This window comes from Myotis daubentonii, chromosome 11 (assembly GCF_963259705.1).
Source record: "Myotis daubentonii chromosome 11, mMyoDau2.1, whole genome shotgun sequence".
Lineage (NCBI taxonomy): Eukaryota > Metazoa > Chordata > Mammalia > Chiroptera > Vespertilionidae > Myotis > Myotis daubentonii.
This window is the reverse complement of record NC_081850.1, coordinates 38,002,636-38,021,424: the sequence shown is the minus strand read 5'-3', so window position 1 is coordinate 38,021,424 and position 18,789 is coordinate 38,002,636. Positions and strand designations below refer to the sequence as shown.

Genomic DNA, 18,789 nt, shown 5'->3' with positions numbered 1-18,789 from the left:
GGAAGGGAGAAGGAGGAGAGAAGAGGGGAAAGGGAGGTGGGGGGAGAGAGAAAAAGAGAGAACATCATTTTTTTGTTCCACTTATTTATGCATTCAATGGTTGCTTCTTGTATGTGCCCAAACCCACAACCTTGGCATATCAGGATGACACTCTAACCAACTGAGCTACCAGCCCAGGGCCACAGTCTTTATTTTAATCTCACTTATTTCACTGAATATTATTTTTAAATATCAAATAGTTTATTTTTATTGGGATTTCTCAACTGTAATTCTTGAATCTCTTTTGTTTTCTTTTAATTTTTAAGATTTTTCTACTCGTTAAAATTAAATTTACTCTATTTAAAATAAAATATAAATATACAAATATGTAAAGTATATAAATGTATCATAAAATCTATACCTGTGTGTAAATATATGTAATTCTCCCTTCTGGTAGGTTGGTTCATTCATTCACACTTCAACACTGGACAAGAAGTAGGGCTGCAGTGGTAGCCTATAAGGTAAAGGAGATGGGTATTGTGATTGTTAATTTTATTGTCCAGTTGTCTGGGGGAAGCCACAGGGAGCACGTTATTTGGTTAAATTTTATCCTGGATGTTTCTACAAGGGTGTTGTGGGGAATGAGGGTAACATCTGAATCAGTGGATTTGGAGTAAAGCAGATTGTCCTCCATATGTGGATGCGCCTTATCCAATCCGTGAAAAGCCTGAGTCAGAACCTTCCCCGAGCAGAGCAGGAAGGATCCTGTGGGCAGGCAGCCCTGCACTCAGACGGCGGCTTCCCTGGGCCTCAGCCTGCAGGCCGACCCTGCAGATTTTGTATTTGCCGAGCTCCAAAATCAAAGGAGCCAATTAATTCCTTAACACCCCCCCACCCCCCCACACCCCCAAGTCACTTGGGTTTCAGATTAAGTCACACTGTAGGGGAAACATTTCTCTAGAGAACCCCACTAATATAGGTATGGAGGCTCCCCTGCCCTTCTCTCTGGGGATAATCCTCCAGCTCCTCTCACGCCTCTCCCAGCCCACGCTAGGCCCGATACAGAAAAACCTCTCACCTTGTCGGCCTCGGTGGATGCACAGCCCATGCACCATCAGTGTCGGGGCACCTCCGCCCTGGTGCTCGGCCTTGCACCGCGGGGGGGGGGGGGGGGGGGGCTCCGTCCAGCCTTCCAGCTGCCAGTCAGTGGCCAGGGCACCCCCCTCCACCAACGCAGGCACGCATGCGCACACAGAGCCGCCCCAAGAGCCTGGAGCCAATCGGTGAGCCAACAGCCCAGCCCCCGCGGCCTGGGTGGGAAGCTCGCAGGCACGTGTTTTACCGGGTTCACCTGCGCTTCCGGGCGGATTGAATTCCGTCTTCCCGCTGTGGGTTTCCCTGTACTTCCCTGCCTCCCACTCACAGCCTGGGCCACGGGTCAGCTACCCACGTGAAGACCTGCCCCAGCTCCCACGTTACTGCTGTTCACTCACCGAACAAAACCGGGGTTGATGGAAACAGTGGACTGAGGGGTGGACGCAGAGTTGTGCACCGCTTCTCCTTCTCCCGCCGGGGGGGAGACCCAGCACGCGCCTTGAGGTGTGGCTACTGCGCAGGCTCCAGGAGCCTGGGCGCAGGGCAGGTGGGGGTGTGGCCCGGAGACCCGCTGGGGGTGCAAAGCTTCAAGTGTCCCGTGTTCCGTCCTGCACATTCGTGTGAGGTTTACCTCATGTTGCACGATCTACCCTGTATTTACTACCCACCCCACCCCCGCCGCCACTCTGATTTTTCCAGGATGATGCATACACGTTTCCCTTGGGGCTTCATGCTTGTCGTATTGCTTTTGGGAGGCGTTTGGCCCTGGATGCTGTAGAACTGATCTCTGGGTTAGGTTAGGCCAGACTGCAGAGTGGTGTTTCCACACTTGCAGCTTTGGGTGCTTTCTCCAGAACTTTTAATTTTTTAAAAAATATATTTGTATTGATTTCAGAGAGGAAGGGAGAGAGTGAGATAGAAACATGATGAGAGCTGTGCACGGGCTGCCTCGGGGGATCAAGCCCACACCCTGCGCCTGTGTCCTGGCCTGTCTAACCGTGACCTCCTGGTTCATAGGTCGACACTCAACCATGCCAGCCTCTCCCAAACTTTTACTGAGTGGCCCTTGGAATTGTGCTACTGCCCGAAGGTCACGTAAAAAACGGGCCTCCAAAATCATCCTTGCAAGTGCCCGTGACTGCATGATGCAACCTAAGGCCCCACGGAATAAAAATAATGAGGGATGGGAGGAAATGCTGGAGCAACTCCCCACTCAGGGACCTCCTGAATCAAGTTGCATACCAGCCGCGTCTTGTGACCACAGTGGCCTCGGGAAAGCACAGGAACCCTGACAGCCTGCATGGTGAACACTACCCTCACTCATGGCTTTGTCTTTTCTATTTTGATACTTTCCCTTTCCTCATGCACCCAGCACCCTTTTTTTTTTCTTTTTAAATTTTTAAAAAATATATTTTTATTGATTTCAGAGGGAGATGGATAAAAAAATAGATGATGAGAATCATTGATCAGCTGCCTCCTGCATGCCCCCACCCGGGATCCATCCCGAGATCTGGGCATGTGCCCTGACCAGGAATGGAACAGCGACCTCCTGGTTCATGGGTAGAGGCTCAACCACTGAGCAACACCAGCCAGGCACATCCATTTTTTTTCTTAATTTTACTCCACATACACTACTTCAATCCTTCCCAGAACAAAGCAGAATATGAATTAGAAAGGGGTGGGGTAGGCACTGGCTGTCCATCGGGCACACTAGAGGACCTTCTGGAATACAGGTCCTGGCTGTCTGCACCCCTGAAGGTATCGTAAAAAGTGCTGGAGCCAGATGACAGCCCGGCTCCTGCTGAAAAGCCTCCCCCTCTCCTCCTGTCCCTGGGTTTGCAAAAGGGCTCATTCCTGTAATTAAAGGGCATAAGCAAATTAAATCATCATGTATTTAGTGTATTTTTTTTTCTATTGAAGAGGTAGCTTTTATGAAATAAGCAGATTTGAGTCAGTGCCCAAAGGACTGCTCAGAAATTCAAGGTACTGCACTCAGTGGTTTATGAATTATAGCACCCATATTGATAGAGACACCAAAATTATCTGAGGGATGGGATTATGGGTAATTTTTATTTTTTATGTCTCCATTTTCCAGTGTTCAGCCATGGGCATGTGCTCACTTTTATGATCGTTAAGTTGCATTTAACAAAATGGGAATTAGTGCAGAAATCCACCATAAAGCAAGTTATTGATTGCAATGTCCTCCTTTTTATTAAATTACAAAACTGTTGTCAATACACACACTTTTGGGGGGGAAAATGTGTTTGTCTCAAGTATGTGCTTTTGTGGAGCACAAACAAAACATTTCTATACCATTTTCTTGGTCTTCAAGCTACTTAGCACTGGTAGCCAAACAACCAAAAATAGTGATTATATACAGTCAGAATTTATGGAAAATACTAAAAAAGACAGATGCCTCAAAAAGAGGACACAGTGCAGAGAAAACCACAGCTCTTAAACTGGCATAAAAATTTAGTTACAACATTTTAGTCCTTTATGGCTTTGCATAAAGCTTCAAAGGAAGAACATTTAAGACACTTCTCATCAAAGGCACTTAGCGTTGTAATAAAATACTTCTTTGAATTTAGTTGGAGTCCGACAGTATTTTTATTCCTTTTTTTTTTCTTCACATTCTGTCTGACTGAAACAGTCCTTGAATACAGCTATTAATGAAAAATAGTTATCACTTCTTAATATACATGTTAAAAATACACAAACACAATTAATACAGATTTTGGTCCACTGAAGCAGGGAACAGCATCAAACGTGGTTTCTCTCTTAATTCTGAGCAAAAGCCACAAACTCCCCCAGACCCAGTCCCACAAATAGAGCCTTCTCAGCTCTGAATCTGTGTGGGTGTCCCCTGGGCTCCCCAAGAGGAAGCGGGAGCTCGGGTCCCCCCCGCATCTCCACGATGCGTGTTAGCTGGACAGAACCACCCATGGCTCTGCAGGAGTGTTGCCCCGAGGTGGCGACATCAGGGTACAGCAAAGCCAATCCGCAGGCACCTATAATTCCGTGTCCCGGTATCGGGAGGGCTGGCCGTAGTAACCGCGCTTTGAGTGTTCTGACAGCTGCTGGCGGTATTCTTCCTCCTCCATGTCACTACCGTAGCTTCCTCTGGCATCCTGGTAGAGTGCGGAAGGACCCTTCTGTGGCACCAGGGGTCTGAAACCAAAACAGTGGGAGGGTTAAAGGCACAGCGGGCAGTCACCCAAGGTAGGTGGCTTACCTCGGGGCCACACTCTGCGCTGACAAACCAGGGGCACTGTGGGGCCCGCTGCAGGTTCCCGGAGTGGGGGATGGGAGTAACAGGTCAAGGCTGATGCCCACCTGGGTAGGGGGAGAGGAAGCCATCCAGGTGCTCCTTGGCCTTATAATTCTCAGCTGGACCAGGGGGTGCCTTCCCCATCCCTAAGTTTATTGGCTACAAGTGCCACTATTGGATTGGTAAAGAAATTTGTCCCTAGTTTTCTACTGCTGTAAATCTCTAGACCAGGGGTGGGCAAACTTTTTGACTCGAGGGCCACAATGGGTTCTTAAACTGGACCGGAGGGCCGGAACAAAAGCATGGATGGAGTGTTTGTGTGAACTAATATAAATTCAAAGTAAACATCATTACATAAAAGGGTACGGTCTTTTTTTTCAATAGTTTTATTCATTTCAAACAGGCCGTAGTTTGCCCACGGCTGCTCTAGACTCTAGCTTCCTGTCAGAATAGCCACAAGAAATGTGATTTTTTTGTTTTGTTTTGTTTTTAGTGCCTATTCTCGGAAGCAGGAAATGATCCAGTGTAAAACCTCCATGGGAAGACACTGTGGTCATTCCTAGTGCTTATGTAGCAATTTTTAAATGCAGCATCTTACCCACAGTCAATTGATTGTCATCTTCCCTTCAGACCACAGTTCAGCTGGGTGATGCTAAGGAATTAAGGCGCTTGGCTAACAGCCAGAAAACAGTAGCAATGAAATGGGTTAGGCCCCAGGAATTTTGCTCATGGGCTATCCTAACACCGTTTAACATAGCTGTGCTCCAATGTGCCAAGGGAAACTGACTTGAAATGCCAATGATTATGCTTTGTCAGAGAGTTTTAGCACACACGCAACATTACCATGAATAACTGACTCTGTAATCTTTACAATTAAATTTGTCTAAAAAAGTACGGCAAATTTTTGATCAGGAGGGAAAACATCTTCTTCGTACTTTGAAATGCAGGTGAAGAAAATTCTTCCCCAGCACAATTCACCATAGCTAAGATTTGGAAACAGCCTAATTGCCCATCAGCAAATGAGTGGATTAAAAAACTATGGTACATCTACACAATGGAATACTACGCTGCAGTAAAAAAGAAGGAACTCTTGCCATTTGCAACAGCATGGATGGAACTGGAGAGCATTATGCTAAGTGAAATAAGCCAGTCAGAGAAAGATAAACACCACATGATCTCACTCATTTGTGGAATATAGAGAACAACATAGACTGATGAACAGGGACAGATTCAAAGACAGAGAAACAGTGATCAGACTATCAATCCCCAGAGGGAAAGTAGGGGAGGGTGGGGGAAGGGGAAGAGATCAACCAAAGGACTTGTATGCATGCATATAAGCCAAACCAATGGACATGGACAACAGGGGGATGAGTGGGGGGGAGGGGGGGGAGGTTGGGGGTTAAAGCGGGGGATGAGGACACACTTGTAATACCTTAACCAATAAAGAAATTAAAGATTTAAAAAAAAAAATTCTTCCCCAGGAGTCCAAGTCCTAGGTCAGCCCCTCTTGCAGACCTAGACCTGCTGAGCAGCCCTTACCTTGTGAACTGGGGCGAGCCAGGCTCTGGCTTGTGGGTTTTGATTGGAACTGCATAAATATCAGGATGCTTCTGAGCAATTTCAATCTGTGATTAAGAAAAAAAAAAAAAAAAAAAGAGGGAAAGAATGAATCACTAGAGTCTAGTGACTAGACCAGTGGTTCTCAACCTTGGCTGCACATTAGAATCACCTGGGAATCTTTTTAAAATCCTGATTTCTGGGCCTCATCCTCCGGAAATTCTGTTTGTTACTAATGTTGTGGCCCCATCCCATAACAAAGAACAGAATTTCTAGAGGATGAGGCCCAGAAATCAGGATTTTAAAAAGATTCCCAGGTGATTCTAATGTGCAGCCAAGGTTGAGAACCACTGCACTAGACAATCAGCTTGCTAATTTCCTGCTGGTCCCATTTTCCAATCCCACTTTAAGGAGAAGAGGAAAAATAGAAGCAACTTTAGTTTCCATGCTTTTGTATGATGCCTAGTGGTACAAATAGGAAAAACGTTTTAGGCAATGAAATCCTACCACGTGCTACAACATGAATGAACCTTGAGGACATTATACTAAGTGAAATAAGCCAGTCACAAAAGGTTGATTATATGATTCCACTTATGTGAGGTTGCCAGTGTAGTCAAAATCACGGGGGGGGGGGGGTGTAGAATGGTTACCGGGGGGATGGAGGTGTGTATGAAATGGGAAGTAACTGTTTAATAATTTAATAGGTACAGAGTTTCCATTATGGAGGATGAAAAAGTTCTGGAGATGGATAGTGGAGATAGTTACACAAGAACGTGAATGTACTTAATGTCAATGAACACTTAAAAATAATTCAAATGGTAAATATCATGTACAATTTATTTATTTTTAAATAAGTTTATTGATTTTTTAAAAGAGAGAGGGAGAGAAACATCAATGTGAAAAACATCAACTGGCCCCCCCACCCGCCTTGTCCCCCACCAGGGAGGGAGCCCACAACCCAGGCATGTGCCCCAACCTCAAATCGAACTGGGATGATGCCCAGCCAAGCCACACTGGCCAGGGCTTTGCTATGTGTGCATTTTCTCACAATGAAAGAAAAGGAGAAAGGCTAGGAAGCCCTGCTGTTGTGGCTGACTTAACGACGAGAACTCCCGCATCCACTGGGCTGAACGTGCTCCACACACTTTTCCCTAAACTCTTCTTTAACTTTCAAAAGGTTATGTTTGCACATGGCACAAAAATACAAGCAGTAGCACAAAGTACAATCTGTGGGCCTATCAATTTTAGAACCCGGCGTTCGCTAGGTTTCTAAGGCAAATCTGGGAGCAAATCAAAACTCAGATACCAAACAACAAATGTTTTAACAAAAAAGTAACTTCTGAGAGGCACTGATTCTCTTGTCACACTTTCACTCCCCAGAACCCAACATAAAGCTCTGAAATACAAAAAGCAGAATCTCATTCACCTATACCCGTGGTCGGCAAACCGCGGCTCGCGAGCCACATGCGGCTCTTTGGCCCCTTGAGTGTGGCTCTTCCACAAAATACCATGTGCGGGCACGCATGTACAATGCGACTGAAACTTCGTGGCCCATGCTCAGAAGTCGGTATTTTGTGGAAGAGCCACACTGAAGGGGCCAAAGAGCCGCATGTGGCTCGCGAGCTACGGTTTGCCGAGCCGCAGTTTGCCAACCACTGACCTATACCGTTAGGTTTTCTCGATTAGAAGAAAAAGGGATGCACAAATAGCTGCCAATTTGGAAATGGCACACACCGAGGACATGCCTTTAGTACCATGCACGTAAATATCCCCTTTGTGTTAGTGCCGTAGAAAAAGGACTGAAGCATTTTATTGAAATGAAACTTATTTAAAATTCCTATTGTTGGCATGCTGGAGGAACCCAGTGGTTCAAAACATTTACCCTTGCATTCTGCGCTTCCTGGAGCTCTTGCATTCTCTGGAGTCTCGCCTTGTGATCCATCTTCTCAAATATTTTTACTTTGCCCAGGACAGACTTGGACGCGTTATCTTGCTCCTCGCTGCCCTCTCCTGTCTCCTCACTCTCTGGGGGAAGGACTGGAGTGGAGGGCTTCAATATAGGTTTGCAGAAGGTAGGTTTTGCTGCAATAGGAGGAGGAGGACCCTTGGCAGATGCCCCGGGAATTTCGTTACCGGCTACAGCTGGAGGGGAGTTTGGCATGTATTCATAGGATCTGGAGTAGTCAAAGGAGTCTTCTCTCTTCTGGGTCCTGGCCTGCGGAGAGCAATGACATACTTTTACCTTAGGCTTGCATTTTATTGTCACCTCGATATTAGTGATTTAATACACTCCATTTCCTGATCAGTTTCCATAGATGATCAACAAAGAATCAAATAGGGGAGGGCCAACAGCCACTGGCCAGGCATCCCGATCCCTTCCTCACTTCCTACCAAAGAGTATTAAGAGTTCTGCAAACCAAGAGGGTGCTGGGAAGTGCTGGGAGCCCTGCACATGCGAGGGGTAGATCAGACTTAATGTCACTCAAGAGAAGATTAAAATTTCGGAGACGACCTCAGAACCAGTCAGACTTCAGGATCCAAGAGTGATTCCTGAGTTCATGCCACATGGAGATACATGCCCTGGCTCGGAGGTGAGGCCATGAATGAGACTGGTGTAGGGAGTGGGGAAGACATATCATGTTGTGCCACTTTCCCTTGATACTTGGATCCTAGGCCTGCCTGTAAATTTTCATTGATATATTTTATGAGGTCATTAATTACTTCTGGTAGCTCACATGATCACATACTACTTTCTTCTCATCTAAACTATTGAGTGAAATAGACAAATGCCATTGGGGTATAAGGAAAAACCTGTAGTCATAACTTTGATTCGGAAAGAGATAAAGAATCATATGACATGGGTTCTTATATTGATTTTTTTTCCTGGATGATGTCTTACTTAAAAAATAAATTAAGCTGCCCTCCTAATAAGAGGCATTGTAAACGATGGTGGTGGTGGTTTTCTTTAGCAAATCATAAGTAAGGATTTTAATGGTGAATCTGAATCAGATTGTGGGCAGAAAACTCTAATTGGACAGAAAAAGAAAAACGGTCTGAGTTTGGCGATTCTGGGCATGCAGTATTTGTCAAACCTTTCTCTTTCTCCATCAATTAATTAATTAAAAAATACTGTTTTGCCGAAACCGGTTTGGCTCAGTGGATAGAGCGTCGGCCTGCGGACTGAAAGGTCCCAGGTTCGATTCCAGTCAAGGGCATGTACCTGGGTTGCGGGCACATCCCCAGTGGGAGATGTGCAGGAGGCAGCTGATCAATGTTTCTAACTCTCTATCTCTCTCCCTTCCTCTCTGTAAAAAATCAATAAAATATATTTTTTAAAAAATACTGTTTTAAAATTGTACGTTCTCCTAAAACTTCTTTTCCCTCCTTCCTATCTTTACTCCCTTCCCTCATTTTGGGGCTCGCCCGACAGGCCAAAAGGCAGGTTCTAACAGAGAAATAGTGAGTTAAAAACACAATGCAACACCATCTCATTGTGTGTGCTCTTCCCTGGCTATGCAGGGAGCTCCTCTTCCTTCCCATCCTGGGCTTCCCACACACATACCTTGGGCGGCTCTGGTTTGAATGCCGGGGGTGGACTATTGTCCCTAAGTTGATCTCTGCTAGTAGCCCTCCTCGTCTGAGCTCGTGGCTCTGGGCTGGGCTTCCTTACGCTCTACAAGACACAAAGGTTCATTCACAACAAGAACGTCGCAGCAGAGAGAAAAGAGCTCTTGTCTGCTCTGCTGGCGTTCCAAGCACTTGTGTGAGTTCGGAATATGAGGTTCACACCTTCCATGAAAATCCCTCGCTTGCAGACGTGGAGACACTGACTCGGTGCTTCTGCACCGAAAAGGCAGAGACCAGGCATAGTCCCATGAGCAAATGGTTATGATACGTTTTTTTAACTAGATGCGTCCACTGTAGGAGTCTCCCCTTCAAAGTACAAAAAGTCTAAGCTCTCTTTTGTCCCCTAAAGCTTTTAGCATTTTTAAGCATTAGCTATCTGTAGCTATAGAGGGAGCTCATTTATTCTTTACAGCTGGTCCAGCGTTATATACTACTGTTTTTGTCACGGTGGGTTTTATCCCCCCACCCTTCACCTTAATTTTTGGTACTTCTGTTTCATAAAGAATAAAATCATTCCCTGAAATGAGTGAAGTTGCTCATTGGAAGTCCATAGCCATCATTATCCAAAAGTATGGACAGTCTCATCTCCAAAGTCATTATCCCAATGTTCTCTGAGGTGCAACTAATAACTGCTCTGGTCCTAGTTCAGCGCCTGTCGCTGTGAGTTCTAGGATCACTGAGGCTGTCTCTTCACTGGCCGGTGGATGCACAGTCCACGTGACTGTGTGTTTTGATCGTGAACTCAATTCAAAAATTGAAATACAGGAGAAGGAAACTGATGGGGAAACACTCAGGAGCTTTGGCAAGATCAGAAAGGTTAAAGGGAGGATGGAGAAGAAAGAGCAGGGATACATACCTAAGAGTACAGAGAGGCCTAATCAAAGGTTACAAGTAAATACAACAATATTGTCTTTTAAAAATCATATTCCACCTGCAATTTGGACAGCCGGCCCATAAAGCTGTTCAGTTTGTCCATCACATCCAAGGCCCCTTAGTTCCTGTCCTGCTTCCCCAGGGACCACTATCACAACCACGCAGGCACTGCCTGGGAATGAGACTCCCTACGTCATCTGTTTCAACCCTCAGGAATACCTTCCACAGCACCCTGAATCAACGGTTGTCCGGAAGAATTCCAGTGAACACCAGAACCTCCATTTCCTGCCCGTGGCCTCGCAGCCCGGGGCCTGCCTCGCCTCACCTCCTCGTGCTGCACCGGCTCTGAGGAGCGGGTGATGGAAGACACCAGCGGCTCCTCAGCTGGCTCATCCAGCTCATTGTCAGTGTAGGCGCCTCCTTCGCCGTCGGTGTCTTCAAAGTCACTGATGAGGCGGCTGTCGCAACTCAGATAGTCCGCGCCCATGGCGGTTAAGTAGGACATGCGGTCTTCAGCGTCATCATCCAGCCCTTCCATCTAGAGGAATTTGTTTTGGAGGGTCAGTGGGTTTTGGAGGGTCATGGCCCCTGGGAGTGGGGACTCAAGACAATGCCCAAGGGCACAGCCAAGTGACTGAAACCTTGATGGGTTCTAGACGGGGAAGTCAACTTTATTTTCCTGAACTCGCTTGGCTTGAAATGACTGGGTTCATTTTTTGTGCAAGGACTCGAATTAGGAACCCTCCACCCTATCTATCTTTGCCACCATCCATCTTATACAGTGCTACTGAGTCATGCCTGCTCAGACTGCTGGGCTGTGTCTTCCAGAACCAGGCTTCTCTTCAGGTTCTTCGGCTGGTACTTGTCTCCTAGCGATAAATGCCTTGTGCTGCACACCTCTTCACGCAGCCACAAGATTATCAAATCCTTGAGGGCAGAACCTCTGTCCTGCTCAACTTGTTGTCACCACCACAGAGCCTTAGCGGGCTGTACGCGCTCAGGAGATGCTAGACACCCTGACTACACGTGCAGTTCCCGAAGAGCAAGACTAGGCTCAACAATCTCATGGGTAATGGACTCATTTCCACAATGAAACTGTCCCTCTCGGCTACCTCAGTTCAGCTGGACTACAGAAGACTATCCCTGTAGGCTCCTGGAACCACAGGAAATTCTATACCCTCTCTGCATCCTCCTTGCATAGAGCTGTGCATCAACATCGTCCACAGAGGAGAAGCTAGCCAATTCAGAAGCCTGCGCAAGTTTCCTAACGCTCTCTTCTCGCCTACTCAAGTGCTGAGGGCCCGTTCTCTGCCAATCCTGAAGCAAATGATTCCACCTCCAATTGCTTTTCCTCTTTCTATTAATTTTTAAGCACCCCTCAACTCCATCTCTCCCCTCCAGTCTGAGCTTCCCCCATCCTTAGTAAGCTGCGGAGCTCAGCTCAAGATCTTGTAAGCTCTGATTAGTGTGCTTGGAATACAACACTAGTTACTACGTTAAAAGAAGAAGGGAAGTGAATGTAGGGTTGCATGTATCATGTTCTGCTTTTCTTCTAAAAGCCCCTTCATGTTATTACTTTTTAGGAGAATTTATAAAATTGCAAACCTGATTCGCGCATATGTTGGCATCCCTCCAAATGGGGATGGCTTTACTACATTCACTACCCTCTTGAGAAAAGATTCAAAACACGGACTCTCACCTCGCAGCAGAGTATCTATGCCACATACCTTTCCTTCAGAGACCCACACTGCTTCTCCTTGCTGATGCTGAATTGTGTCCTTCAAGCTGCCAAACCAGCTATCGTTGGCTGCATTTAGGTCGATTGTTGCTATAGAGATGCACGCAAAAAGGTTTGCATCAATTTCCAAAGCAATGTTTACTTGAAAACTTATCCGACATCACTCATACTCATTTCTGTCATATCTGAACTGAAACATTGGCAAATGCAAGAGAAAGTTTGCACATATTTGAATGTTAAATCCCTTTAGTTGAGTTTACATTATAGATGGATGCTAAAAATGGATGAATTTCATTTCAGATTGTCTATCTTTCAGAAAAGCTAACTTTAAAAATGTTTTTAAAGAGTATATTTTCAGGAGTAAAGAAAACACGCCTAAAATAGATATAAAAGTACCGTATTTTAAAGACCATTACATAGACATGTATAATATAAAGAATAAAGCTGTACACTAGTGTGCTGCTGGATATTTCCAATAAAATACTGAAGGTAATATTTAAACCTATATCATTTTGATAGGCTGAAACATTTTAGAATAGGCATACAGATTCACCAAGATCTACAGGTATACATTCAAATAATATACGGTTTCTATTCAGAACAAAATGTATCTTACATAGTAGCACTTGCCATGGATTGACCATGCACTTTACAAATATCTGACACGGATTAGCTCATTTCATGTGCAACAAACTTTGTGAGGTAGGTATGCCTCATAGGAGAGAAACTGAGGCACAATACTGAAACTAGCCCAAGGCCTCACACCGAATACTAGTAAGTGAATAAGTCTAGATACAAACCCAGAAGTTTGCTTTTAGAGCCTGTGGCCTTAGCCAGTGCAGGACACAGCCCACCTAAAAACATGAATTTAGAGCACCAAGAGAAAATACCAACCAAGTAAGCACATGCAAATCATTCTTCAGCAATAGGTATTTATGGGCCTAATGGGGATAAACCAGAGAAGCACATTGGTCCCAAATAATAAACTAAATTGGACCTAAACTGATCATACTACAGGGAAATTAGGATTTTTCTCAAGCTACAAGGTCATAGCCTTTTCTTAACACCCAAAAGAAAATTGGGGCTTGTTGGTAAAGTTGTTTGGCACCCTGCTTCCTCTGTCCTGAGCTGAGGTCTGCATAATTCTCTACAGACAGCCAAAAAAGCAGCATTAAGCAAGTTCTGTAAGCAACTATGCTTCAAGCCTTCTTCCGGGTAACATATACCATTCTCTCATTTAAGAAGTCCTAGCGCTGACCTTGGAAATTCCTGAGCGAGCTGACAATTTCCCTGGTCATTAATTATTTATAGCATTAGAATCAACTGATCCATTGGACAACTCAAAAAAAATTAACCTTGATTCCTTGGACTTCTGCATCCTTATCATGGTACTTTGCCAACATTACTGTGCTCTTGGGTAAGACATGATACCGTAAGTACTAGTACTTGATATAGATGTAGGATTGCACACCCCAGAGACAAAATGTGTGATCTGCACTAAATGTATACATGCCTTTCTGAGCTTTAAGTTGGAGTTGTATGAAACGAGTACGTCTGTATTGAAAACCAAGTTAAAAAGGACATTTATGCCTGGCCAGCGTGGCTCAGTGGTTGAGCATTGACCTATGAACCAGGAGGTCACATGCCTGGGCTGTGGGCTCCATCTCAATGGGGGGGTGGGGGACGGGGGACGTGCAGGACACAGACGATCAGTGATTCTCTCTCATCACTGATGTTTCTATCTCTCTCTCTCCCTCCCTCTCTGAAATCAATAAAAACATTTTTTTTAAAAAGGGCCATTTATGAAATACAGAATATATGTTCGTGTCCCCCGATAAAATGAAAAGGTCACAAAACCTTTTACTCAATTCACATTAAATCAAGTATGTGAAAAAGAAAAGAAAAAAAGACTTCACCGTAGCTGATTTCCTAAGCCCCAGATACAGGTAACATCCATCTCATGCGCTGGACCTCTTTTTAATGGGTGTGTGCACAACTATGATGCTAATAGTTCCTTTCTTTGGAATTAGAATTAATACCTTTGGTTTACTGTTGGCTTTTGCTCATTAGGTTTTTCAGATTCTTTGATTTCTAGCAGCATTCATTAATTCTTGTTCCTCCCCACCTCTGGACCACCCGTATGTTCCTTTGAACAGGCTTAGTACATTTCTCAAACTCAAGAAAGTGAAACAGTGAAAGGCTCATCAGTCAGCCACTGTCTTGGCTGGGAGTCCTGGGATTCTGAGAGCATCCATTCCCAGCCCTAGCACGAGTGTGTTCATGACTCCCACCCCAGCCAAGGAGGTTAGGAAGTGCCAAGAGCAACAGCAAAAAGTGACACGTAAGGCTGGGGGTGGGGGGTGGGGGAAGAAACAGGGAACGACTGCTAATGGGTAGGGGGTTTCCTTTGGGGATAATTAAAATGCCCTAAAATTGATTGTGGTGATGGCTGTATAACTCTGCCCCACTGAATTTTCTTATTACTGATTTCCTTGTTACTTTCAACGAGGAAAAAGAAGGATATTGAGCCTAGTGACACTACGGGCAACATAACCCTTGATTTTGAAGGATATGTTCATCAAAGCAGCTCTACTATCCCTATGTATTAATTCATAAAAATGCCATAAATTTAAAATCATAAAAAGCCTCTGATTCTGGCCACAACACACACAATCTAGTCACAACCTGGTCAGGCCGAGTGAGACGGGGAATAGGAACCGCTTAGTGGAACCATCCACGCAGCTCTGAAGAGTCAAACGGGAAGTTGGAACAACACTGCACAAGGCCCTGTGGTAGATATTGGGGCTGGCTGGTAACAGTCATCCGGCACTCCGCTCCATCTACCCTTAAAGGGGCTGGAAACATCTGGTGAGGATGGATCACTTCCAAGTTCTAGGTGAAACTAGATGTCCACAGTGTCTACGTTTCCATTCCAGCCTCTGACTTTAGTTACCCTAAGACCTTCAAATTCTTGATCAGCTTTTGCGAGAAATGGTTTGGTGTGCCAGAGGCAGTTCTAATTAGGTCACAGTTACGCCTTGCCCACTGGCTAAGCCCAGTGCTGGCCTTCAGCACACAGAGCTTCAAGGATGTGACAATCTATCAGTGGGGCGGAATCAGGAGTTGTTAAACCCTCCACATGTGGTCTCCTCCAGATCCTCGATCAGACCCATCCCGCTGTCGTGGCCTATGCTCCAAAGAGCAAATGATGCCGACTCCAAGGGAGAGAAAGGGAGTGCCCCAGAGCCACTGGCTCCTTCTTCTGCCCTGTCCTCCCCTTCATCCAGCCTCCCTCAGCCTGGTTCTTCCTCTACAACCCATTACGTCCCTTCCTGGTATCTCGTATCCTCACGTGAAGCCCAAATTCAACTCTCTGAGGGCCCAAGCCATTCAATGGACTTGAGTTTGAGTGACGAGGGGGAGTGGAGGGCGGGATGAAGTAGACAGAGGCTGAGCATGTCACAGTCACATGGGCCTGTTAAATGGATGAATGACCTGTTCAATGGAGGAACTGCACTAGGTGACCCCTTTCAACATTAGAAAAATAAGCCTGTGTTGTAACATGTATAGAATATTGAACACATACTCAGAGATGCTATAATTTCAGTGTGGGCTCAACCATATACTAAATATGTGACCTTGCAGTCGCCTGGCCTTTTTTATGGCCCCAAAAGGCAGGGCACAGGAAAGACTGAACCACTGTGAGTTGTCACTATAATAAAAATAGTAATAACAATTATTACTGTTATATTATTACTAGTAGTAGTAGCAGTAGTAAAAACAACAGAGGAAAGATTATGTATGAACTAGAGGCCCAGTGCATGAAATTCATGCACTTGGGGGAAGGGGGAGTCCCTCAGCCCAGCCTGCACCCTCACACAGTCCAGGAACCCTTGGGGGATGTCCGACTGACGGCTTAGGCCTGCTCCAGAGGGCCTAAGCTGTCAGTCCAGCATCCTTAGTGCTGCTGCGGAGGCGGGAGAGGCTCCTGCCACTGCCGCTGCACTCTCTAGCCGTGAGCCCAGCTTCTGGCTGAGCGGGACTCCCCCTGTGGGAGCACACTGACCACCAGGGGGCAGCTCCTGCGTTGAGGTCTGCCCCCTGGTGGTCAGTGCACGTCACAGCGACTGGTCATTCTGCTATTCATTTGATTTGCATATTAGCCTTTTATTATATAGGATGTATCAAAAGTACAAGCTCTTATGCCTCCACACTCCGGTTTATGATGGACCACTCCATCCTTTGCATGTGGCTAAATGACCTCTCAGGTATAGCATTTTGCCACAGTGGTAAGTAGTGCAGCTCCCTCTTTAATGAGAAAAGCCAGTGACAGTTAAACAAGAGTCCAATGTGGGCACAGATTCAACTCCCCTCCCCTCACCCAGTGTCAGATATGCTGAATATGGCACAGGTTGACAATGACTGGTACTGAACTCAAAAGAGCTATCATTATCCTAAGGATATTACATCCAGACAGTCTCCTCATGCAGCTCCAAAACTTTATGTAACCCTTTTAAACCCTTAATTATACCATGTTCACAGAATGAGACATTTATAAAGGTAGTGCATATAATCAGTTACTAAAACACGTCACAGTCTTACATCATTTACTTTCATGAGTAACAGAAGCAGTGGCCTTCATACCAAGAACTTTAAAAAAAATATTCTATTGTGGAAAATGTAAACATATACAAAAGTAGAAAGTTTAATGAACTCTCCTGTTTATGACCATTTTTCAAAATTACATATACAAATGCCATGAGTCTAATACACCCATTTTATAGGATTAGCTACTTTTCAAGGAGTCATGAGTAGTATATTTCAGATTACTATTCTCTATTACTATTCAGATTATTTTCTTATTGCTTTCATCCTTCAATGCTCTAATTCTCACTTTGGAGCAAAGGGACTACATTTTAAATTTCACTTACCTGTAAAAAGATGTGCACACGTTTTCTTAAGCTTGTTGGCTTGATCATATAGCTTTCGAGAACTTTTGTTGGATGTTGGATCCAACCTCTGTCTCATGGTTTTGACACCTTGTCTAGAGTCTGGGTTGAAAAAAATCACAATCGGGAACCATTGAGTGTAATTCAACAGGTCCACGGCCTTAGGAGTCACATCCAATAGGGCATGCTTATCCTGTTAGAAATGGGGAAACGTGTGTAAATGGCATGTAAAGTCATACAGCATCAAAGAGTTGGCCCTAATCAGTAAAGGTGGCATCAATCAGGAAAACTTGCCAATTTAAATAATAAAGCAGATGACGGTTCTCTTCACATATGTCCACTTAATATTACCAATCTATTAGAATTTCTGAGGAAATGAGTTAACAGGTTATTTGGTACAATGCTGAGAACCCTGGAAAAAAACATATCACCACCACAGAATATCATGTTTCCATACAAAGAAACATCCTGCATTTATACTCATTTTTTATCGTTAACATTTAATGATTATTAAAATACAGACTCCATTCTCAGAGAGACTGCAGTGAACTGCTCGCTCTTTCTGACAACATGGCCTTTGGATTCACTCTCTCACCTGCTCGATGATTTGCCGCACGGTGTTTAACCGCACCACCCCGCTGGATTTCTCAGATCCTGCATCTTTCGGTTCTGACTCTGCAAAAGCAAAAACAAGGAGCTAAGTAATTTTTTTAGAAACCACTGGCGATCAAGTACTCCAACCCAGCCTTGGCAATGACGGGACATCGGACATAAGGTGCCACTTAATGAGAGGCCATGGGAGGGACCCACACAGGCTGTTAAGCCGAAATCTAATCACGAGAAACAGGCCACCGGTGAGACAAGTGGCTTGGACTCTTCACGATATCAATGTCACCCAATAATTTAGAAAAAAGGCAAAATGTTACCTTGTGCTGGTGACTCCAGGTGATGTGTATGTGTTTATTACTTTTTCATTTTTTCTGTACATTAGGTATTTTCAAATTAAAATTTGGTGAGAAAAAAATATCACTGACAGACTTACTAGCAATTTGGAACAGGTCAGGTAACACATGTGCCAACTTTTCCATGGCTATATCTGCGATGGGGCCAAATAAGACCACAGGCCTCTTGAAACCAGCTGAAATGAGACAAGATAGACAATGAAAACACATACACTTCCTTTGCCGTTAAAATAAGAAGCAAAAGTACTTTTTAGGCTACTGATAACGTCTCAGTGAAAGAAACTGTATGTCCTCCCACCCCAATCCAGCCGAGCTCTCTTCTAAAGAATATGCCTTCATTCCCCTACTATTAAAGAGAAACTTCTCTATAGGTAATATGTAAACACTGTTGAATGGCAGTATTAAAAACTAACTGAGGCACTGGCTGGTTTGGCTCAGTGAATGGAGCATCAGACTGCGGACTGGGGGGTCCCGGGTTTGATTCCGGTCAAGGGCACATGCCCCGGTTGTGGTCTTGATCCCCGGTTAGGGGCGTGCGGGAGGCAGCCAATCGATGGTTCTCTCTCATCATTGATGTTTCTATCCCTCTCTCCCTCTCCTTTCCTCTCTGAGGTCAATGAAAATGTATTTTTTTAAAAAAACAAAAACAACTAACTGAGGTTGTGGATACGCTGCCATTTATGAGTTTGTGCAGCTCGCCATGTTGTCTTTTTAGTGTTTGGATACAAGTCCAACTCTATA

At 44.9% G+C, this 18,789-nt stretch overlaps 1 protein-coding gene across 7 annotated transcripts in view; it reads right to left on the bottom strand.

Moving 5' to 3' along the window:
* Window positions 1–3,259: 3,259 nt before the first annotated feature.
* TJP2 (tight junction protein 2) overlaps window positions 3,260–18,789 on the bottom strand; it is a 109,927-nt gene continuing 94,397 nt past the window's right edge. For 6 of the 7 annotated variants that reach the window (XM_059656841.1, XM_059656839.1, XM_059656834.1 and 3 more), the window contains 9 exons: window positions 18,129–18,224; window positions 17,682–17,761; window positions 17,069–17,279; window positions 12,127–12,227; window positions 10,725–10,937; window positions 9,462–9,572; window positions 7,782–8,114; window positions 5,882–5,967; window positions 3,260–4,242 (listed from right to left, as the gene is read on the bottom strand). In XM_059656841.1, coding sequence (XP_059512824.1) covers window positions 4,083–4,242; window positions 5,882–5,967; window positions 7,782–8,114; window positions 9,462–9,572; window positions 10,725–10,937; window positions 12,127–12,227; window positions 17,069–17,279; window positions 17,682–17,761; window positions 18,129–18,224 — 1,391 coding nt within the window. In that variant the 3' untranslated portion in view covers window positions 3,260–4,082. The remainder of the gene's footprint in view (window positions 4,243–5,881; window positions 5,968–7,781; window positions 8,115–9,461; window positions 9,573–10,724; window positions 10,938–12,126; window positions 12,228–17,068; window positions 17,280–17,681; window positions 17,762–18,128; window positions 18,225–18,789) is intronic. The other variant, XM_059656835.1, reaches the window with a different exon arrangement.